General features: G+C 38.9%; 1 protein-coding gene across 3 annotated transcripts in view; it reads left to right on the plus strand.

Annotated features, from left to right (window-relative positions):
• Nucleotides 1–24,129, plus strand: part of SAMD12 (sterile alpha motif domain containing 12) — a 207,910-nt gene that overhangs the window by 39,061 nt on the left and 144,720 nt on the right. For all 3 annotated transcript variants that reach the window (XM_025163490.2, XM_007423339.3, XM_015887237.3), the window contains exon 3: nt 14,562–14,691. In XM_025163490.2, the coding sequence (XP_025019258.1) occupies nt 14,562–14,691 (130 nt within the window). The remainder of the gene's footprint in view (nt 1–14,561; nt 14,692–24,129) is intronic.

The raw sequence follows: 24,129 nt of genomic DNA on the forward strand, positions 1-24,129 counted from the left end.
AAAATCTTCTATTCAACCATGCTTCTCCATGCTATGTATTCTGTCAGTCTAATCATGTCCTTTGCTTTCCAGTTCAGTCTCTCCAGGATCTTGGTCATAAATTAGTCTTTGGATACCATGTGCATTTCTGCTCAGATACATAGATTCAGATTGCTCCTTTTGTCTCCCCAGCTTACTGAGGGTTCCATTTCATCAGGATACAACTATTTATTTTTGACAGCATGATCATATAATTGTTTGTTACAGTTTATCCTCTCCTTCTTCCAAAGAACTCTTACCAATGGAGCAGGTTCAAGTTTCAGTATTCCAGCTTCCAATTTTATTTTTAATACTGCTGCGAGCTATAACCATATACTCAGAAATATTACCTTTTGTGTCCTCATCCAAAAATGATCTTGGGAAGATGTATATGAAAATTTAAAATTTAATCCAGTGTGATTAACCTAAAATCTAAACAACAACAGAAGGAAAATGCGTTTTGTTTGTTGGGTGTCAAGTAATCTTAATTCTTTTCTTCAAGGGCTTCCTGATCTCTTTTGAGATACTTTCTGGTACAGCTTATTGTATAAATCCGGCTCATGCTTTGGCTCCATTAAACTGGTTTTCTTTTTAAAATGGGCTATCCAATGTTCAGTAGATTTGCAACCAAATCATACTGCCTTCCCAAAGACATTGTTGGTTACTCAGATTTAACTACTGATACTTCTCCTCCCCTTCAAGGAACTGAGTTTGCAATATGTAAACCAAATTATTGCTTGCTGCTCCACAATTCTGCTTCAAGTCTTTACCATCTTGAAGTACAGATGCTTGGGTTAAAGAGGAAGGAAATAACAGTAAATAAAGATGTTTCCATTGATCTTGGAAAAGCATCTTTTATAGAAAGTACTGTAAAGATATTTTATAAAATCATGGATTAAACTTTGCATGGTTATTAAGAGTTTGCGTGGGACTTGAGTGCTGATCTCCCTATCATGCATTCAAATACTGCACAAACTATCATTTTTGTTCTGCTTTGTTTTTATTATTACTATTATCGAAACTGTGATATAACTTCTTGCTGCTTGGCACTGTGATATAACTTCTTGCTGCTTGGCACAGGGGAACAAACAGAGCATGAAATTAAGTGTCACATATTAAATATGATGATTTAACTTCCTCTTCCTGATTTGGTTGTGATCTGGACATTTTTTATTGTGTTTGAAGAGTTCAGATGAAATCTTTGTTGTAGTTCTTAAAACAAATCTATGCTAGAGGAAGTGATGTAGGAAGTAGTTCGAAGTAATTTTTTTGGGTTTTTCAGTGAAAGAACTAGCAGTCTATAAAGACATACTAAATCTGGTGGTTCCAAATCTGTTGGACAATAATTCTCATCATTCCGTGTCTGTGTAGCCAATTTGGAGAGCACAGATCAAGGAAGCTGAGCGTAAATAAAGGAGGAACCTGCTTGGGGTTGTCCCTTTTTATCAGTAAGAAAGCTGCAGAAAATCCAGTCTGTTTCTTTGCAAAATATTACTCATTCAGTGAGAGAATATGATATTCAGTGAGTAATGATAAAAAGTGTACTTCTTCTCAGATAGAAAATACAGTATGATAAAGTTTTATACATGATGATGTGATTTGTCCTCTGTTTCACAACTACTGGTATAAAGCTGAAACTGTGACTTCAAAGACCTCTAGAACTTGCAGCTGATGAACCTTGTTTTTATTGTGGGATCTACATCACTGAAATCCAGTTTCCCTTCATTTTGAGGTGGGAAGTATAAGAACATTGTAATATAAGCTTTTTTTTTTTTTGGCCTTCTTTGCCTCCTTCCTAGGGCTGAGAGAAAGTGACTGGCCTGAGGTCACCTAGCTGGCTTTGTGCCTAAGGCAGGGCTAGAACTCATGGTCTTCTGGTTTCTAGCATGATGACTTAACCGCTATACCAAACTCGCTCTAATATAAGCCTAAAATAAGTTAAATATTATTTAAGAAACAAAAGAGGGGGAAAAAGCATCCCTAAGCCCTGAAAATCTGAACTCTACCTGCCTGCAATTTATTGATTTGATTTAACTTAAACAGATATGAAAACAAGGAAAGTCTCTGAAAAGATCTCCAAACCAGATTCCAGCCTTGAACTGGAATGCTAAAGGAGTCCAATGAATAGATAGTAATTGATTCAAAGAAGATCAGACAAAAATGGAAGGAGTATTTATAGTAGAGATGTCAACAACTAAGAAACCTCTAGTACTTGAAGATGATCAGCACTCTGGTCATTGCTAAATCAGAAGGCTACAGGACTTGATAAAATATCTACAGAAATATGTCAAGCAACAGAAGATGTATCTGTAAAGGTTCTAACCAAACTACATCAGCAAATCTAGAGAACAACACAATTGGCAGTGTATTGGAAGAGATGAGCCTACATTTGAGTACCAAGCAAAGGAAACTTAGCAGAGTGTGAAAATTATCATCAATATTCTTAATTTCACATGCTACCAAAATAATGCTTTGGATCACCCAGTGCAAATTGGATGGAAAGGGAGATGCTGGATGATCAAGCTGGCTTTAGAAAAGGTTGAAGAATAAGAAACATTATTGCTGATGCATGCTGGATAATTGAGCAAGCCAAAGAATACCAAGAAGTCAATATGTGCTTCATTGATTACAGAAAGGCCTTTGATTGTCTCAACCATGTCAAACTGTGGGACATGCTTAGGAAAATGGGAATCCCAGAATATTTCATTGTCTTCATGCAAAATCTACATATACTGTAGATGAGGAAGCCACAGTCTGGACAGAGCATGGTGAAACAGATTGGCTCCAGATTGATAAATGAATGAGACAAGGCTGTATATCTTCTTATTTATTCAAGCGATATGCTAAACGTATATTGAGGGAAGCTGGATTGGAAGAAGATGAATGTGGACTTAAAATAGAAGAAAGAAACATCAATAATTTGTGCTGTGCTAATGATACTACTCTGATAGCTGAAAATGCAAATGATCTTCAAGCTCTAATAATTAAAGTTCAAGGAGCACAGTGAAAAAATGGGACTAAGATTAAACATTAAAAAAAACCCTAATGACAACTAGTACAGCAGCTAGTCTTAGAACTGACAGTGAAGATACTGAACTGGGGAATAGCTTCTGCTTTTTAGGATCAACTATCAACCGTAAAATAACTAGCAGTCAAGAAATATGCCATAGGCGAGCACTTGGTAGACCAGCATTTGGTTGATTAGCAATTAAGCCTTTTGAAATGATATACAGATGCTGTGATGTGTCTATACCCACAAGGATCAGAATCATGCAGGCAATGGTGTGACATTTTATGGAAGTGAGAGTTGGACTTTGAAGAAGAAAGAATATTGACATGTTCGAACTTTGCTGTTGGACAAGATTCTTGAGAATACTATGAATAACCAAGAAAACAAATGGATCCTCAAACAAATCAAGCCAGAGTTTTCACTTGAGGCACAAATGACCAGGCGCAAATTGTCGTATTTTAGACACATTATGCAAAGTCATCACTCTCTTAAGAAGTCTATAGTGCTGGGAAAGGTGGAAGGAAAAAGAAGAGCACAACCAGCAACAAGGATGGATGGAGTCAGTTACAGTGGTAATGGGTGCACTGTGGGAAGATCTGAAAGATCACATTAGGGACAGATAATTCTGGAGAAAAGTCCTCTATATGATCACTGACTCAAAGGTGCATATTTATCATTTTTCTTGAAGCAAGTATTCAAAACATCTAATGAAATGAAAAAACAGGATTGAAAATGTTAAAAAATAATTAAAGAATCATCACATTAATTATTAAAAATCTAGTGGCTTTTCTAAATGGAAAGGTCCTGATGGAAGGTCCAGTATAGCTCCTGACAGAGGATTTTCCTGCATGCCAGAAAGACAGCAAGGGGATCTGCAAAAAGGGATTCTCCTACAGATCTTCATGGTTGCACAGAAGAGGTGGTGTCCCAGAGAGATTACATAAGCTTTTTATAGTCAGTAACTCCTAGAATTAGTAACATGCATGACAATTCTCTCCATTATTGTTCCAACCTCTGAAGCCCTCAGTTTCTCTCCCTTAAATAATTAAGAATGGCACTCTGACCAGTGATTACCTGTCACAGCTCTATGGGGTTATACCAGAGCAATTGTCCCATTAACTGTGAGATCAGTTGGCTTTGCTTATGATATAGTCTTTTGGGCCAAGCAACGGGATGTGTCCTTTTTAAAGTGGAGGTGTGGGGAAACTGCTGTCATTATAAGAAAGGCAGAACTTCAATTCCCTGGGGTTCATTAAAACAAAAATGCACTTTCAAGCTAACCTACACTGTACTCAGGGATCCTACACTGGCTATTTCCTATTAAAACCAGCCACACAGCTACTTTTAAAATGGCATCTATTTTTAACTTCCAGAACAGGAGATTTTTTTCTAAGAGAGAGAAAATCAATCTTTTTTTAAAAAAAGAAAAAGAAAAAGCAAGGTACAAGTCCTTGAGGAGAAGGATTGTAGAATATAACAACAGTTTAAGGAGACCTTATAGGCCAGAAGTAGCTTCTAGTAAGTATTCTGACACTTCAGCATTAATTTATCACTAAGAATGTATTTATGCTCAAGGCATGAAGGCTTAGTTGTTTTCCCTTTAGAGGGTTGCTAATGGACTGTATTTTAAAACTTTAATAGCTATTAGACTTTATTCTTTTGTATTTGATGTCTTTGTATTAATAGCCCCCCCCAAAAAAAAGTTGGAATGTGTGTATATTACTGAACTCTTGGATTTATACCAAGTACTATCCCTCTTAGACTGGAGATCTGCACTTTGTATATCAGCACTGCCCAACCACAAGCAGTTTGAGACCAGAATATCCTTGTTCTGAATGCTGATGGTCCCTATAAAATAACCACTGGGCCATTTCCAGGGTGTGGAGTGCCTTTAGCAGTGCACTCCCTTTGGGCCATGTTTCCAGGCAGAGGCAGGGCATGCAATAATTTAATTTAATTTAATTTAATTTAATTTAATTTAATTTTTAAATTTAATTTAATGGCTGTCCAACTTCCAAATGACTCTGGACCTCTTAAAACTGGAATTGAAGATAGTGCAAAAATTCTCCTGCACTGCCTTTAAAAATTCTGCAAAAGGATAGAGAGATGGTGCTTTCTGGATGAAAAAGCGTGGACTTTTCACCCTTGGCACGATGCTCAAACTTCAAACAGTGCAAAAGAAAGGGTGACTGCTATACCTGATCAGTATGGCTAGCTGAATATCTTTTGCCTCATGTCATCCTGTTGGGGAATCTTACTATCTTCCCTTTGCTTCCACCATTGACGTCATTCTGCTCTCACAGTCTGCACTGATAGTGATTTCAAGACTCCACCTTAGTTTTGCATCTTACAATGTATTATTACACCATCCACTCTATCACTGAAAATGAAATTTAAAAAAAGACTTGCTTTGTTACCCCTTCTACTTAATCCTGTAAGCAATTAGATGTTTAGGAATGTCACACAAAAGAAGGTCGTGACCTGTTCTCCACTGAACCAGAGTATAGGACACAGAACAATTGTCTTAAGTTACAGGAAGGTAAATTATGGCTGCATTTTGGGAAAGCATTCCTAATAATAAAACAGTTCAACAGTAAGAGCAGTTCTATTGTCTACTGAATTGATGGGCTTTTCATTGCAGGTTGCATTCAAGCAGAGGTGGATATTTTCTGTTAGGGATGCACTGAGCAGAAGGTGCTCGGTGGCCTAAATATTCCTCTTCAGCTCTCTGATTTTATAATTTAAACCAGTGTTTCTCAAGATGTGTGGACTTCAACTCCCAGAATTTCCCAGCCAGAAGGTGCTGAGATTGAGAAACACTGATTTAAACAGTTAAATATTTGCTAACTGAAGATAACTGATTGTGTAGAAAAACTAAAGCAAAGCAAAGTCCTGATACAATATGGGGCAGAAAAAGAAAATGATATTGAAAATATGTTTGTCTGCTATTGAAAATACAGAATTTCTGTACCATGACCATTTGATTATGACTTTCCTATTGAGTCCTTCATAGCACAGTGAAAGAGCAAAATGTTGGTTTCCTCTGGATGTGTAAAGCAGTCATGACTTGAAATTGCTTTAAAGAAGTTTGCCTTGCAGCATCTGTATTCATGCATAATGGGAACATTTAAAATAGCCTTGCATGAAAACACACACATATTCTTATACAGGCAAAGAAGAAGAAACCATTATGTGCAGAACTGAACAAGACATACAACAGATTTTGATTTTAAATAGCAATTGGCAAGCTCCCCAGGCAGAGGGTTGGAGTCCCAGATTTTAAGTCAGCACTCTATGATCCAAAATGAATCAGTGATTTACTCCACTCCAAAGCAGATTGTTGGAACTCAGTCTGCTTTACTCAGAGACAAGTGGTGGTGGGGAAGACTGCATTGAGGTTTGTGCCAGGGTTCAAGTGCTTGAACAAATTTACTGGGTCATACTCCTTTCCGTGGTGGGCCATCTCCACAACACAAATGTTCACTTCCCAAAACTTGCTGGGAAACTCATCTCTGTTCTATTCTATGCAGATGATGCAGCAATACTTTCAAGAACACGCATTGGCCTTAAAAGAGCACTGAGAGCACTAACACAGCACTGCAAGGAAGATCAGCTAGAACTCATTTATCAGAAAACTAAAATCATGGCATTTGCCAAAAGGCCTGAGAGCCACTCCTGGAGCATGGGTGGCCACGAGTTCAAGCAGGTCTCCTGTTTCAAATACCTGGGCATAGTCATCCATTCTGCTGGCAGTAGGAAAGCCCACAGGGACTATCTTGCTGAAAATGCACAGAAGAGCTCATCTGCCATCCTTAAATTCCTTCAGGCAAGAGGTGGCCACTGTATACCCGCAGCCAAGCAAATAGCACACTTCCTTATGGTGCCCAGCTGGACCCCCTCTCCTGTTTTGCACCATTGGAACTTGTATAATCCAAATTTCTAAAATCAGCTCTTAAAGTCCCAAAATGTGTCTCTAATGCCACCCCACAAAAGTGGAGATTAGAGTGTGGGTGACCATACTCAACTATTGACTCAGACTATCCCTTTTCCCCCTTGGGCTTGCCCATTAACTGTGAGTGATGATTTTCAATCCACATGGAAACAGGAACTGGCAACTAAAATCTCATCCTTGGGCTTCTCTCCAGGTCTTCTACTCAGCATGGGATATGATCAGGCCAAAGCACTCATTAAACAGTGTGTAGCAGACCCAGAGCTCCACTTGTATCTAGCCAGGACCCCAACCTTTATTGCCAGTGAATCCAACAGGTACTCTGCCTCCCCTATGGCATATTTAATTAAACTTGAAATAGCTAAACACTGGAGGGCCTTTACTCTGACACAATGTCATGCTCTCCCCTCAGCTGTCCTTGAAGGCCGATATAGCAAAATCCTTTACCTGGAGAGAAACAACTGAGCGTGTGCTTCTCCAGTGCCTATATTACAGAGACATTCGTACTAGCCTCATCTCACCATTACTGCATAAATACCCAGGGCGTGCAGGGCAATTCTACACCTCCCTGCTGCTTTCAGATACCAACCCTGCTACAACATACAATGTTGCCAGGTTCTGCGCAGCAGTGCTTAAAATTTGTCAGATGATGGCCTGTGCCATAAACTAGACTTGATGAATATCCAGTTTGCCATACTAGAGTGCTCTGTATTTTGAGATATATAGTCTGCCATATGCTAACCTTTATGCTCTCTTACACCCATCTAATGCTCCTACCTCTCCTTTTAGATTCTTTTAGACTCTTGGTTTTTATATATACTTTCTTTTTTTAATACGTATATTTTTTATATCTTCTAGCTTTCATTTTTTTTTTGGATTCTGATGTATCTTCTATGCTTTTTAATTGACTGTACCCCATTCTCCTTATGCTGGTCTGTGGCTGTAATAAAGATTTGATTATGACTGGGTCATACTCCCTGCAAAGTAGCCCCGTAGAATACTTCCCAGTTCTTGCCTATTTATAATGCAGTGGTGATGGAGGGCCTTTGATGACTCCCAAGAATGCTACCTAAGGAATTTTGTGGAGGTCAGGAAACTGATCAGCCTACTCGGTAATGGTTATAGAGCTTCTGTTTGGAGCAGATCTCTACTATTACCAAGTAAAAGTTACTATTTTATAGCACACTCTTGTAAAGAAATGAATCTCTACCCACACTTGGTGTATCTTCCCTACTCCTTATCTATGGTAAATGATGGGATAAAGTAGCACTCATCTCTGCATTATGTCATTCTGGATATTGTAGCTGGAATACATAGCACAGCCTGTAAAGAAAACATTGCTTTTTCTATGCTGTGCTGTGCTGTGACCTGCACCAATCCTCAGCCTGGTGCCTTGGTTGTTCTTTGGCAGCATTAGTCCCCCAACATCTGGAATCCTCTATACTCTCCTCTACAATGCAGTGCAATTTGAGGGCGGGCCAAGGGGGCATTTGACAGCTGCAGAACAGCTGGTAAGCAGCAAAGCAGAACATAGACTGGACATGGAAAAGAGAAATGTCTGAAAAGAGCAGAAGCCCAAGAAGACTCAGTTCTCCAGCACCTCTAAACAAGAAACCAGTCCAATTAAATCTACCTGTAAATCTGTAATCAGATAATCAGTATTGCTAGTAAACTGCATAGCCTGATTAAAAATAACCTTAACTGTATACAGCTAAAGAAATGCTTGCTCATAGTGGTCTTATCTGTTGTTCAGGCAATGTGCAGAATTTACAAGTTGAATAAAATTAATAGAAGATGGAAAACATTGGCTTTTAATATGAGTATAGTAATTTGAAACAGCATATAGTTAATGGCTGGATCTTGAAATGGGCACATTAGGAAAGCAAGAAATTAACATGGGTTGTTTGGTAAATATCATCCGAATATATTATCTCTCTAGCATGACTTGACCTCCAAAAAATGGTATCAAGCAATATTGTGGTCCAGAATGATTAATTTGACTGCAGTGTCTGATTCAAGAATGCCTTATAATTTGAAGTCCCATAATAGATTAAGAGATAGTTATGGAGTAGCTACTTAAAATTACAGCATTAACAATGATGATGGGGCACTAATGAGTCACTATACAATAAATTGAAGCAATAAAAGTAATAAAATTTAAAAGTTGTACACACAAAGCAAGGAATAAATGGGGTGATTAATTTGTTTCTTTTGCACAGAGTTTGGAAGCATTTAATCTCCACCTCATACTTCATGAGTCTCTCCTTGCTAAATGTAGGAGACAAAAGAATTAGAAAACTCTCCTTTCATTCAAATGTTTTGGTGTGATTGTCCATGTAGAGGCAGTGCCACAAAATAAGTCACACAAGTCAATTTAGGGAACTGTGTGTGTGTGCGTGCGTGTGCCTTCGGGTCATTGTTGACTCCTGGTGACTGTCTGGACTAGTCCCTGCAGTTTTCTTAGCAAGATTTCAGAAATGGCTTGCCCTTGCCTCCTTCCTAGGGCAGAGAGGGAGAGTGACTGGCCCCAGTCACCCAGCTGGCTTTGTGCCTAAGGCAGGATTAGAACTCAGTCTCCCAGGATGTAGCTCAGTGCCTTAACCACTACACCAAGCTGTCTCTCATTTGGGGAACTAGTTCGAGCAAAATTGATCCTAGCTCTTGAACTCAGGCTTGCATTTAAATTGGACCTTCAAGAAATTGATAATGTCTGTGTTACCCATCCTGGTTTTTTTCAAGGCAAGGGGGAATAACAGGTTTGGCTTGGCTTAGCTTGGCTAGTATTTTCCACTGAGATTCCAGTCTTGGGACAGGGAATCCTGTGGACTCAGTGGGGGACACTTTCGTGTCACTGCCAGAGCAGTAACTAAAGATTGTTCGGTACTCAAGTCTTTGGAATCTCCAAGTTCTAAGGCTGCTTTTTTGCAGGCTAGAAGAGCTGAGGAATGCAGGATCTGGCATTTAGTAGCTGTTGCCTTCTAGAACTTTGTCTATACACAGTGGCTACAAGGCATTTCTTCTGGTAGAAGTTTCTGCTTCTCAGATCATAGAGCAACAGCAGAAGATTGTACGGCAGCTGCAGCAAAATTTGTTATGAAGGACTAGCATCCAGGAGCTGGATGGGTGTAGACAATCCTAGTATGGGCCAGTTGGAGTCCAGCAGATGGCCAACCACCCAAGACAACTCTTCCATGTGACTTAGAATGTCCACATGGCAGGTCTTCTACTACATTAACTGGGAAAATACCACGTTTGTGTCAGTACACCTTGTACCAGCTTTATACTGCCTAAAGTCATGAGTTGCTTATGAGATGCAGGCTTTGTTATGAGGACATGTTCTTGGCAAACAGTAAGTGGGGTGTCTTCATGCTGTGGAAATCAGGCTGTTTAGATGAGTTCTTACACTATTAAATCTGTATGTGTTGGCAATTTCAGTTACATATTCAGTTACCACCCTCTTCCTGCTGTTTAATGCAGCAATAATTTATATCATCTGGCACTGCTTCATAGGAAGGTGTGGCTTTGTTTTGTAAAGAGATGATTTCTTAAATAGTATGGGGAGAATCCATATTTCCGATGCATCATTATGAATCTTGGCTCAGTTTAAAAGTAAGACATTTGTTCCTTTAATGTAGGAAAGAGGAAGAAGCAGGAAGTGCTATATGGACTGTAATAATTACGTTGCAGAGGTGCTTAAGAGGTCCATGGCTTTAATCTACAGAATACCATAATCCAGCCCAAACAGATTTGTGAACATGAATGCATACTTAGTACTTTGGCATGATTCCCTATCTTCCCCTGAGCACTCATTGGAAACTTTTTAGAATTCTTAAATAATTGTGCTGGCTGTTGGTCCGTTTCTGAGCACAAATTTAAATACTGGCACTCATTTTTATAATCTTTTGTGATCTGAGATTAGGTAAAGACACTCTTGAGTGAAGTTCAAATCCAGGCCCCTATGTGGATGCATCCATACAGTCTTCTTGGCAATTGCTAGAATGCTTGGACCAGCACTTGGCTGTAAATCTCCAATCTCCAACTTTAAATGCCTTAGCCAGGCTGCCAGACTCAGAAGAAGTTTCTCAGATACTCAGTGGCAACAGTACAAAAAGGGGTTGCAATTGCTTTCTTTAGGAATGTTTTCTTGACTTCCCAGTCAAGCCTACAGCCCCCAGATTTTTGGGAAGTCTTCATTCTTAGTATTAACCAGATGTGACTCTGCTCATCTTCTCAAGATCAACCAAGACTGGCTAGGAACTGTCACTTACTAAGATGATCTGGGACTAGGTTGGTCAATGAAGCATTGAGAGAGAGAGAGAGAGAGAGAGAGAGAGAGAGAGAGAGAGAATGCATAATGCATACACACAGAGAGTGAGAACACAAATTTGCATAAACAGTACACATGCTAATTTGTATGTATAGATGGCACTTCAGAAATAATTGTTGGAGTTTGGCAAAAAGCAGTCAATTGATGCCTCATCTAAATAATTTCTCAGTATTCCGACAATTTATTTCTCAATTTACTTCTCATTAATTCCTAATCTGATGTAATGGGCCGTGAGAATAACCTTGGAAAACAGGAAGAAGAGCCGCAGCCTAGGCAATGGCCTGACAAGAGATGTCTCAGCCCACAAAAGGAATGGGGGTGGAGAAAGCATCTTAGAAGGGACCCTGCGTAGTTCTCCGGAAAGTAGAGGAAAAGGAGGGGAGAAGCGCTTTCAGACATGCAAGATGTTGCTACTGTAACCTTACAATAAAAGTAGTGTTAGTACTCATGCTTTTGGTTTCCTGTCTGGACTGTCTTGAAGGCTGACATCTAGGTCACCCCAATATACTTTTCAGGTTACTAAATAAATAATGATGTGATATTTTAATTTATAATTATTTGCTGGGTTATCCTAGGGACAGAAATAATAACAAGGTGGGTTATAATATTAACAAATAAAACTATCATAGTGCTTTACCAAAAACAGCTATACTGGGTCCTTCTCCCAAGCGCTTTACAGTCTAAAAGAAATACATGGACATCACTGAGGATGGAGACATGGATAAGCAGAGGATTTAATTACTTAAAAGATACAGGGATTTGGGGAATGCGCCAGAAGTCCCCCTGCCCCCAAAGAGATTAATTTTGTGGGAGGACATTAATATATCCTATAATTTCTTATTAATTCACATTAGTTGATGTGCAGTTTTTAGTGTTTATTGATTTATTTCTTAAAAACTCACATTGTATGTGACTTCTGAGAATCCCATAACATTTTTCTGGGATATTTGGAGTGTATATGCATATTATAAGTTGTGTACCTATTCAGTAGATTCTGGTAGTAAAGGATAAATTAGCAACCAGAAGCCTGTATTTTAGTCAAGATGTGATAAATTTGCTGAAATGAATAATGTGGAATTTAATGGAGATAAATGTAAAGTTCTGTGTCTGTGAAGGAAAAATTAAAGGCACAAGTATAGGATGGGGAGAGATTTGGCTTGGTGATAGTATGTGTGAAAAAGATTCATCTGGGTATCCTTGTCAATCACAAGTTAAACATGAGCCAGCAGTGTGATACAGCTGCTAAAACGATAAATGCTATTTTGGGGTGCATTACAGGAAATGTCCAGATCACAGGAAGCAATTGTTCCTCTGTCCACTGTCCACTGAAATACTCTGTCCAGTTCTGTGCACCACAGTTCAAAAAAGGAGAGTGAAAAATTGGGGCAAGTTCTAAAGAGGGCTACCAAGATGGCGAAGGGTCTGGAAACTGTAGGGCTGTACGAGGAATGGTTAAAGGATCTGAGTATGTTTGGCCTACAGAAAGGACAACTTATCAGTCATCAGGTATCTAAAGGGTGTCACACAGAAGATTGGATTTATTTTCTGTTGAGGGCAGAACCAAATCCCATGAGTTAAAATTACATGGAAGTTGGCTTAGGCTAAACATTAGGAAGAACTTCCTGTGTGAGCTGTCAGCCAGTGGAACAGGCTGTCATATGACATAGTGAGTTCTTCTTCCCTGGAGATCTTCAAAAAGAGGCTGAATGGTCATTTGTCAGAGATGCTCCAGTGGATCCTGCACTAAGCGTGACTTCTAAGTTCCCTTTGAGCTCAACAATTTATGATACTGTGATCAGAATTTTGCTTACTGTTTTTCACCCATACAGTGCTTGATGTGTATTCCAATGTGGTTGAGAAGATTTCTTGACCCTTGACCCAGGACTGGGGAAAAACTATGGCACAATTCTCATTCCTTCTCTAATTTATAGCTTTGGGAACTTCCACACTGCCACCGTTTCTGCTCCTCAATCCCTCAAAAACAGAAGACAACCAAGAAAGGAATAAAGGAACAAAGGATCATCCTTTACGTCTTATTCCTCCCTAACCACCCATCCCCACCAGCTTCCTAAAGCTTTTAACCTTTCTTTCTTAAATCTATGGTTCTGCAACTTCTCATAGTTTTTTTTCATTGTTTTTTCTCTCTGTTGCCCTACTCTTGCTTCATTATTGTGCCCTGATGATTTTACTCTGTGCTTTCCAGGCAAGTTTTCTACACCCATTTGTCATTTACTCATGTTCCTGCTGAGTCAGGAACAAAGGAAACTGCCTTGCTATGGGGTCAGAATATTCATTTAAACAGCCCTGTATTGCCTACTCTACCACTGCCTGGCTCACCTCAAATGGTAGGATCACTGAAAACTGCAGATAGCAATTGCGTCTGAGAAGGGAGCATTTCTCCCCCCCTTTTTTTCTCAGCAGGAAGGTTCTGCCACCTTTTCAGTTGGGTACTTACTGTGGTGTGCAGATGCTTCATCAAAGCAGAGAGAGAGAGAGAGAGAGAGCGTGTGCGCGCACACTTCTTTTCCTTTCAACAGTAGTTTCCTATACAGAATTATGCTGCCTTTAATCAGTTGCCCAATGAATTAAAACTCATCCAATTAGTCAGCTAAGATTGCTTTAGTGATATGGCAGTCCCAGTAGCAATATTTCACAAAAGCAGGGCTATTAGGCCATTACTTGCCAGTTTCGGAAAGGCAAAACCCCCAGTGCAATCTGCTTCTTTTCCTCAAGGACCCCCTCCCCCAAATTCTGCCAGGTGCCATGAAGCAGATGGGTGCAACTGTTATTCTAGATCCATGCATGTAGGGACCTGGAGGTTCTAGAACCCAGAGAGGGTCTGATGGACAGGCATCCCCCAAAGCTTTTATTGCCAAGGACTCTTGGATGAGAAGACAACTATTAACATCACTGAGATTAGCTTCCCAAAGGAATCCAGCGTTTCCTTTGCAGCTTAAAGAGGCTCAGTGGAGATGAGTCTGAGATGTTTGCTGATCACCCAAAATTGTTACTTGAACTGCATTTTTGAGATTTTCTCACCTGCCTTCAGAGTCTGACATATCTCTGATATCCATGGTTTAATAATTGCTAGCCACATGAAGAACTATCAGATTAATCATAGTCCCTTCATTATTGACCTTTTTGTGCAAAGTAGAAAATTTAGCTCCTGGCTTGTGGTGGTGCACAAAATGTATATGGACATGCAAAGAAACATCACTGGTTTAACTTCTGTTTAACTTCTTGTTCTATGTTTCCAGTTTCATATTGTGAAGCTGACAAAACCGGTCGCCCTTTGGACACAACAAGATGTATGCAAGTGGTTGAAGAAACATTGCCCCAATCAGTATCAAATCTACAGTGAGTCATTCAAACAGCATGACATAACTGGTAAAGTATGACAATATCAGACCTATTTCATTTTAGAATAGATGTGCACATGTTTAACTTCTAATGCCATATATGAGTAACTTATTTAATATGGGGGCTCAGTTTGATAAAATGGATGTTATTCCCTGGAGCAGTTTGAGGAGAGGAAGAAATAAACAGTGTGTGATGTGACATTATTTAAAGGAATGATGAACAGAAAATTTGCAATGAGGGAGTCATTCTGTGATTTAAAAAATAATTTTAATGACCTTTTTGGGGGGATGAGACATGCTCATCTTAAGGACCCAGTTTGAGAATAAAAGCCAGGAAGCAAATAAAATACTAATATGTAGATCCCCATCTGCTGAAATTTCAAATTCAGGAGCCATTGTTTTACCAGTGGGTGCCATAGCTCTTTGGAAGAGAACATGTGTCATATATAAAGGTGAAGCTTTATGTATCTGGAAGTTGCACGTGAGTTTCATAGGATTTCATGGTTCTCCAAAAAAAAAAAAGGCACTAGGAATTGAAATTCTTATTGGCTATCACTAAAAGTAAGCAGGAGTTAAATTTCTGATGTAGTCCACCTTCCAAACCTTCAGTGCTTCTAGCTTCTTCCTCCTGCCTTCCATGTTTCCTCTGAAGCCACATGTACCTCGTTTGAAGGTGGAGAAGCAGGGTGCTCTTTCCTACTCTATCTTCTGAGAATTTTGGTAAGTTCACTGTACTTCTCTAGTAGTCTCAAAAAGCTAAGCAGGGTCAGATCTGCTTAATGCTTTGAGCTGAAACCTGCTAGAAATACCAGGCCTATAGACTAGATTGGGGAGATGTAAAAAACATCCTGGAAAAAACCAATTCAGATTGCTTCTTCATGGTGTTCTACCACTGACCTAAAGTGTATTCCTTTTTTAAATCATTCCTAAATGCAGAGGAAACTCCATGGTGTGCCTCTGCTTGACTCCCTGCAGTGCCTATTTCCAAATTGGGAGGAATATTTAGAAGGGTTTTCTATTCAGTAGCAGAGCCTGTGTTTTGCATGCAGAGTTTCCCAGTTTATATTACTTGCACAGCTAGTTAACACAGGCTCATCAGATAATACGTTCCTAAGACATGGAGAGCTGCTTTTGGTCACAGTGTGTATCCTTTGTTTACTACTACTCTGAAGTGTAGTAAGATAGATAAGTATGCTCTTAGTGACTCAAATGAGTTACTTTGGGACCAGGGTTTCTAAAAACAAAACTATTTTGGTGTAAAAGTGAAATATACAGGTAGAAGATTCGCAAACTTGCCTATTTTCTATATCTTTTTAAAGGCTTTGATTCATAAAGAGACCTGAGACCTGTTCTCCCAGGGGTATTTATTTATTTACTAAACATATTTCTATGCCACCACAATCAAAATGACTCTCGGAGGCTTACTCAGGAAAAATATATAAAACCTACCCAGTAAAAAATAAACACAATGGCAGTACAGCAGTGCAAATGAACAATGTTTTCTTTATCTTGATGCAATTTAAAAAATGAAGTGGAAGACAATAAGTCTATGAAATCACAAGAAAGGAGACACTGCATAAGCTATACATCCATTCCGTTGGTTCAAATCATGAGCAAAGCTGAATTGGAAAATCCTATTAGGGTTCATGTGTCATTTTTGCATAATGCACCAGACATCGCTTACTCTCTCCTTTTTAGTCCCCAGATTCTGTGACAATGACTGCTCTGGTAGATATGCTCTAGAAGGAAATGCAAGCAAAGCACCTTTCCAGATTAAAGGCAATAATTTTAAATAATGCAAAATGCATTCTATAAACCAGATCTTTGGGACAGGCAGGAATGGAAAAACAAACAATAACGTAGCAAGACAACAATACTTCTATTTAATATTTTAAAAGATCTGGTAATAAAATCTTTGGTGGGTGCCTCCCAGAATCATTGTCTGACACCTAGAAAGTCTTCCTAGGGAAATTATTTTTGGGGAAAGCTTTTTTTGGATTCCTGGTCACATCTACTTCACTTACCTTTGCCATTAGAGAAGAAGCTCAGCTGATGACTTTATCAATAGGCAAGTTCATATGCCAGAAGGGGATCTCTTCAGATTCTAAGTCCCAATCCATATAGTGTAGCTTTCCTTAGCAATGTACCTTGAGATGTGACAAAGCCACAAGTGTCTAAATTCTCTGACTGGCTCCAGAGCTGAGAGGACTTGAAGAAAGGTTGCTTTGGTGGGGCACTAAAGTATTTATTTATTGCATTTATTTGGCCTCCAAGGAAGGAAGGAAGGAAGGAAGGAAGGAAGGAAGGAAGGAAGGAAGGGAGGGAGGGAGGGAGGGAGGGAGGAAGGAAGGAAGGAAGGAAGGAAGGAAGGAAGGAAGGAAGGAAGGAAGGAAGGAGGAAGGGTGGGTCAAAAACAAATTCAAAAAAACCCAACACATGTCATTAAAATCCAATAGACAATGAATGGCCAATGCAGCTGAAGTAAATTTAGTACAATTCCTAAAAATGGGGACTCTGCTAATTCTGGCCCAAAGGCCTGGGTCTCTTTCTCAGACCAGCCAGTTAAAACTCCCCATAATGCAACTGACTTAAATTTGCTCCTGGGAAATTCAAAATGGCAGCTTGCAATCCCAGTAATCCAAATGGGGGGTTTAGGGCAGGTATCAGTAACAGAGCCCAAGCAGCTACTTCTCTTGGTCCTACTTCAAGAAATGCAAGAAAACATTGCAGAGGGTTACACCTAGGCTGGATGAGATGCACTTGGTTAGAGGACACCTCTTCTCATGGTGTCACCACACATTAAATAGCTAATGGGGTTATAGCATGTATGAAGTTGATAATCCCAGCATAAAGAGCAAATCAGTCTTTTTCTGATTGTAGTTCTATGTACAGTTCTATGCAACTTGAGATATCATCATCAATTTCATCATAATCATCACTTACAGTTTAGCAACCATCTCCAAACATATATTCAAATATGAATGCAAATGCATATTTTAATGTGTTCAGACTGCGGAAAGCTGCAGTGAAGAATTCAGGGAAATACAAAATATAAGGCATTGCTAAGCCATCATCTGCATATTAGTCCATTCTTTACAAAGTGGAATTTCTAAAAATTGAATTCTTTAATTATCTCAATTGACCAGTGTGCTTGAAGCAAGTGGATTGCCTATAAAACAAGAATTGGCTACAAAAATAATGTATAGTTTATCTGAAATTCATGTAAAATTGCATTGTATTAATCAAAGGCTTAGTAAATGATGCTGGAGGGATTATAATGGTGAATGTTCCTGGTGGCTGTGTCTATTTACATACTCATTTGGTTTTGAAATTTAGGAAGAAATAGAAAATGTTGCATAACGGTCTTTAATAATTAATAATAATGTTTCTTTATGACCCATTTTTCCCAGAACATATAAAATCATGGAATACATGAAATTAATTTAAATGTTGGTTTTTGTCTGCCAGATTAACCATAGTAAACACTGGAAAACTAAACTACGTGTTTCTTTTGATCAGTGATGTTTAAATGTGGAAAATAACCATGGCTGAAAGATAAACAGCAGCAAAAATTCTTGAAGATCCCTTTAATTAAAAATCATTTTATTCATATTTGGTCATCATTTTTACTTATATCAACAAAATAACTCCTACTACATTGTCTCCATCTATACAATGTCTCCTAGGATAGAAATATTGAACATGAATATTTAAAAATATGTATTTCTCCAAAAGATTATAAACTATGCATATAATTTTTGCTAGTGTATAATTGTTTTCTCTGTCTCTCTTGTTTTTCCCCAAGTTGTTTTTAATTCAAAATGTGTGTGTGTTAAAATTAAAAAAAGAAACAAATACATTCAATATGGATATCAGAAACTCATTTCTAAATGAATGTCTCCTTTGAGTCATGCTTGACTCTTGGTGACCTCACAGACATGTCCACATAGTTTTTTGAGCTGTAGTATGGAGCCAGTTTGGTGTAGTGGGTAAGGCAACAGGCTGGAAACTGGGAGTTCTAGTCCCACTTTAGGCACAAAGCCATCTGGGTGACCTTGGGCCAGTCACTTTCTCTCAGCCCTTAGGAAGGAGGCAATGGAAAACCACTTCCAAAATCTTGCCAAGAAAACTACAGGGACTTTGTCCAGGCAATCACCAGGAGTCAACACTGACTCGAAGGCACTAAAAAAAAAAAAAAGTATGGAAATGATAAGTGGTTTACCATTCTTCCAGAATGTTTTTCAACTTTCCTGTCTCGCATAGATCCTTAGATTTCCTGGTGATGTTCTAAGTATTAATCAGGTCTGGCCCTGCTTAGCCTTGTGAGACCAGATGGCTCCAAAGAGCTCTGCATAGATTTGGGGGTATTGGGGCCCTCTTACACATACACAGTATATGTGAATGAGTTGTGGCAGATTAAAAATAAACCTCATCATCTCAAAAGTTGTGTTTTTTGGTTAGATCGGTGTTTTCATTCTTTTTTTTTTTCATTCATTTTTCATTCAGTTCATCAAGAGCTGAGATATCACCATGTATCTTTTTGTGCAAATTGTCTCTGATATATCGGTAGAAAAAAGAGAACAATGGTTTGTCTCATTTGTAATGAATTTTTCAGTAGGATGCTCTGGAGACATGTAATAATTTTCAGCTCCCCTAGGGGGAGCTTGAACACAAAATACTATGCTGTTTTCAGTTGTTTGGGGAGGCAGTAATACAATCTCCTTGCCTTTGTTTAATTCAACAGATCCTTTTAAAAAGTCCCATTTAAGTTGCAAGAGTCATCACTTATTGTAGTTGCATCTTTCTGTCTTCAAACGTTAGTGATCTGTTTGTGTTTTTATCAATTTGTTTTTATCTGTTTTTGTAAAATTTAAATGTAAGCTACTTTGACTACTGAGTTGGATCAGCAAAAATGATTTAAGTAGAAGAAACAAATGAGTAAGCATTACTTTCCTCTGTCATGTTTTTTTGTAAGTTGTAATTTAACTGCTCATTAACTGGTTTCTGATGTTAAAATTTCTGGGAGAGAAATACTTAACTTCCTGTTTGTTTTAGTCTTGTATTTCTCCTTCTCTCTATTGCCATAGCAAAAGAATATTCTTTAATTACATGCATATAAGTAGTTGGGGCCTTAGAAACAATTAGATTGATGCTCTGCGTTCTTGATCTAATCCTTAAAAACAGTTTTTGGGACTCTGCAGAAATGACAACTCTAAAGAAAAAGGATGCCATTTTTGAGTTAGTTCCTCTCTACTTTGGATCGTTTTGCAAATTGTTGAAAATAAGCAGAGGAAAACATTACACTTGGGGAAGCCACCTATGAAAAACAAAAACAAAACCCATCACAGTTGTGTTGAACCCTTTGCCTGAATAGTTGAAAGGCAGCTGTGTGAAGGCAGCGGTTTATTTCGGGGGGAAAAAATGTCTTGGCAAGGGCAACCTACGGGAAAATATCATTAATATCTCAAGACATCCCTGCCATCGCAGTGGATAAAATTGCTTAAGGAAAGCTGTTTCTCCATTGACTAACCAAAGGCCAAACTGGACATCCCCATTCTTATGCCATCAGATGTCTTAGGATTACATGTCACCAATGATTATACTAGCTAAGGAATTCTGGAAGTTGAAATCTAGACATCTGGAAGGTGCCAAGGCTTGGAAGGCTGGTCTGAAGCTATTAAAAATTGCACCAAGGGCCAGGATGGGGTAGTGGTGGAAGTATTCCTCTAGGAGCAGAGTGAGCCGGGCTGAAGCCCACCCTCAGCTATAGAAGCTCACTTTTGGCCACCCACTCACTCTTTTTCAGCCCAGCCTTCCTCACAGGATTGTTGTTGGGGAAAAATAGGGGGAAGGAGCACATACACTGTATACTGTACTATATACTGCCTTGAGCTCCTGAATGAAGGATGGGATATAAATCAGAAAAAAAAATGAATGAATGAATGAATGAATGAACAGATGGGCACTATGTATAGGCTAGAGCTTGGCTTCCCAAATTACTGCCCTGAGATACCATTGCTTCCCCTGTTTTGTTTTGTTTTTTCATTAAAAAAAAATGAATCCAAGCAAAACTAAATGGATCCATATCTATCTGCCAAGGAAAAAAAATAGAAAGGTAGCAGAGATGATTAATGATCTTTTCAGAGCTTAGGAAAGAAGCAAGATAATATTGCACGTTCATAACATCTGGAGATTCTTCCATAATCTGGTGCAGGGTTAGTTCTGTCTCTTATTCATCAAAGGGTGGTTATCAAGTGAATGAAGAAAGTTCTACTCAAGTGAACTCAGAGATGGGGTGGGGGGAGGTTTCTTAGAAGTGGAAGCTCTTGTTACCAAAATGTCTGTAACAGTTTTCCTTTCGATAAAGGGGCTAAAGAAACCTCTGTCAAGTTATTGGGTTGTCATCAGCTGTCAAACATTTAACAGATAGTATAGTACAGAATGCCCTGGAAGGGCATTTACCTGGTTTTGGTAAATCAGTGCTTTGTCACTGCTGCTTTAAAATTCTAAATGTGTCCCCCAGCTCAAAAAAAAACCTGGGGACCCCAAATCTGCAAGATTCATTATGTTCATTACAATCTGCTTTGCTTCCCCGAGACTCCTCAATACCTTTACCATGCTATATATTTATATTTATTTATTTTAAAAATTCAGGGCTAAAACACTGAAGAAAGCCGAGAGTACTAAAAAGAGGTCAGTGTGTGCTTCATTGATTTTAGAAAGTGTGGAATGTCCTTAGAAAAATTAAAATCCCAGAACATTTGATTATCCTCATGAGAAATCTATACACAGGTCAGGGAGCCATAGTATGGACAGAACATGGAGAAACAGATTGGCACAAGGTTGGCAAAGGTGTGCAACAAGACTGCATACCCTCCCATTATTTATTCAACCTATATGAAGAATATATAGAGAGGATAGTGAGGTTGGAAGACGATAAGCATGGTTTTAAAATTGGAGGAAGAAACTTCAATAATTTGAGCTATGCTAATATCACTACGCTGTTCACTGAAAATGCAAGTGATCTGCATGCTCTAGTAATGAAAGTCAAGGAGCATAGTGAACAAATGGGACTAACATTAAATATAAAGAAGACCAGGCTAACAACAAATACCACAATCAGCCTTAGAGATGACAATGAAGGTGCTGAAGTGGTGAATAGCTTCTGCCTTTTAGGATCAACTATCACCAGTAAAGGAACCAGTCACTGAGAAATATGTCTCAGTCTACCAACTGGTAGACTGGAGAATGATACCTCCAAAGATCAGAATCATACAGGCAGTGTTTGTCCTTGTGACACTCTATAGAAGTGAAAATTGGACTTGGATAGAAATTGGAAGCAGGATAGAAAAAGTATTGATACGTTTGGACTTTGGTTTTGGGAGAATTCCTGAGAAAACCATGGATAGCCAGGAAAACAAACAAATGGATCATCAAACCCAGGGCACAAATGTCCAGGCTTAAATTATCATTATCATGCTTCGGTCTCATTATGCAAAGACCTAGCTCTCTGGAGAAGTCCATAATGCTGTGAAAGGTGAAAGGAAAGAGAAGTTGATGACCAGCAGCAAGATGGATAGACTTAATTTCAGTGGTGATGGGTGTCCCCTAGAAGACATGAAGGACCAGGTTGGAAACAGATACCTCTGGAGAAAATCTATCTAGTTACGTGGTCACTATGAGTTGACACCGACTTGATGGCATGTAATCAGTACTCAGTTAATCATTCCAAGAAGCTAAATGGTGGGAGATTGTAGCTTGTTGATGAACTATGGAATGTATGTTTACCAGCTGTAGTGATGACCACCAAGTATAGTTTTAAAGGGGAATGAAATCGTTTCCTTGCTTCTTTTCATAATGTTTGTGTTAGCTACAATTCTAGGTACATCCCTTACCTTCAGTGCTGAAGAGCAGAAATGGGAGTCACTATTCCTCGTGTCAAGCTTCCAGGTTTCCTGGAGGTACATATCTTTTTGGCTGCTGTGATTAGACTGAATCTGTTAGATAGGCTGGATTAAATAGCTTTATCCAACAATGGATTTTGAAGTTTATAATTATAACAACGGCAGCAATAGTTGTTCAGGAACCCCCAGATGGAGTCTAATGCAAACAACCAATACATGAAATGAAAAAATCTGTGCCAACTCACTGCAAATCACTCCATAAATTTTCTATTTCTGTAATAATATATGATGTAGAGCCCTCCATCAGGAGAAAAATCACCTGAATCATGTAGATACAATTTTTTTTAAATTACTGTAACAACAAAGCAACAACAAAAACAACTGCATGATTGATACAGCATTTCCCTCATGCTAAATTGCCTGTCTCTTCCTAACAATAGTGATAATGCAAGGAAAGACAGAAGGTATGTGATCCATCAAATAAAATCTGGATTCACCAAAAAGGAGCTTTGCTTCTGGAAATAGAGACTTTGGAATCTGGAGTCAGGGACCCTGGAAAACAGAAAGAAAGGGAGACTGATACAAAGATCAAAAGGAATGAAATTGGGTGGGAGGTGCAATTCTTGAGGCTGCACCTGTCCACACTGACTCATCAGCAAAAAACATGCTGCAAAACTGGTGATGCTGAACCCACAGAAGTCTGTTCTTTTCCTCACAAAGTATGGAATTACACAAATGTAATTATTTTATGAAATTCCCTATACAAGATGTGGGAAGAGTCACTTGTTGGAGTGCATTTAAATTCATGGATAATGAAGCTATGTGGAATCTCTAGGGCAGTGTTGCCCAAACTTGGCCACTTTAAGATGAGTGGACTTCAACTCCCAGAATTCCCCAGCCAGCCATGCTGGCTGGGGAATTCTGGGAGTTGAAGTCCACTCATCTTAAAGTGGCCAAGTTTGGGCAACACTGCTCTAGGGAATCTCTGTAAGCTCCTAAATTCTCACAGAACAACTGGAGGAATTAGTTGATGCTTCAAGCACTGATGAAATGACTTCCCAGAGGTTGCTGTGAGAAGCATGATGCTGGACTAGAAGAATGTGAGACCTGTTTCATAAATTACTGTGATATTCATAGGAAGGACAAAGAAGACCAGTAACTATTGGCGTGGAAAGACTAGGTATGGTGGAACAGGCCAGTAGCCCCATGGAACTGGGCAGACTTGGCTCCTTCATGGACACTTCCATCTGTTCTCCCAGGTGTGTTTGTATTTTAACTTTTCGTATTTTATTTTTTATTTATTTTTAATTTTCTTAACTGTCTTCCATCCTAGCTGGAGCAGAAAAGCAGAGTTTAAAGCAAACAAATAAATGAAATTAAACAAGCAGGTGAGTGATCCTTAGATCAAAATACATGAAGGGATTTCTTCACCATTTAATGGATGGCACTTTTAAAAATAAAACTCTGCCATCTCATTTTATGATTGCTTCCCTTTTCTTTCCCACTCAGAATTACAAAACCAAAGGATTACCTCTGCAAGTACACATGCTTGATTGAACTTC

Source organism: Python bivittatus, unplaced genomic scaffold, assembly GCF_059951505.1.
Source record: "Python bivittatus isolate LINGU-HERP-01145 unplaced genomic scaffold, Pbiv_v1 ctg000590_np1212, whole genome shotgun sequence".
Taxonomy (NCBI): Eukaryota; Metazoa; Chordata; class Lepidosauria; order Squamata; family Pythonidae; genus Python; species Python bivittatus.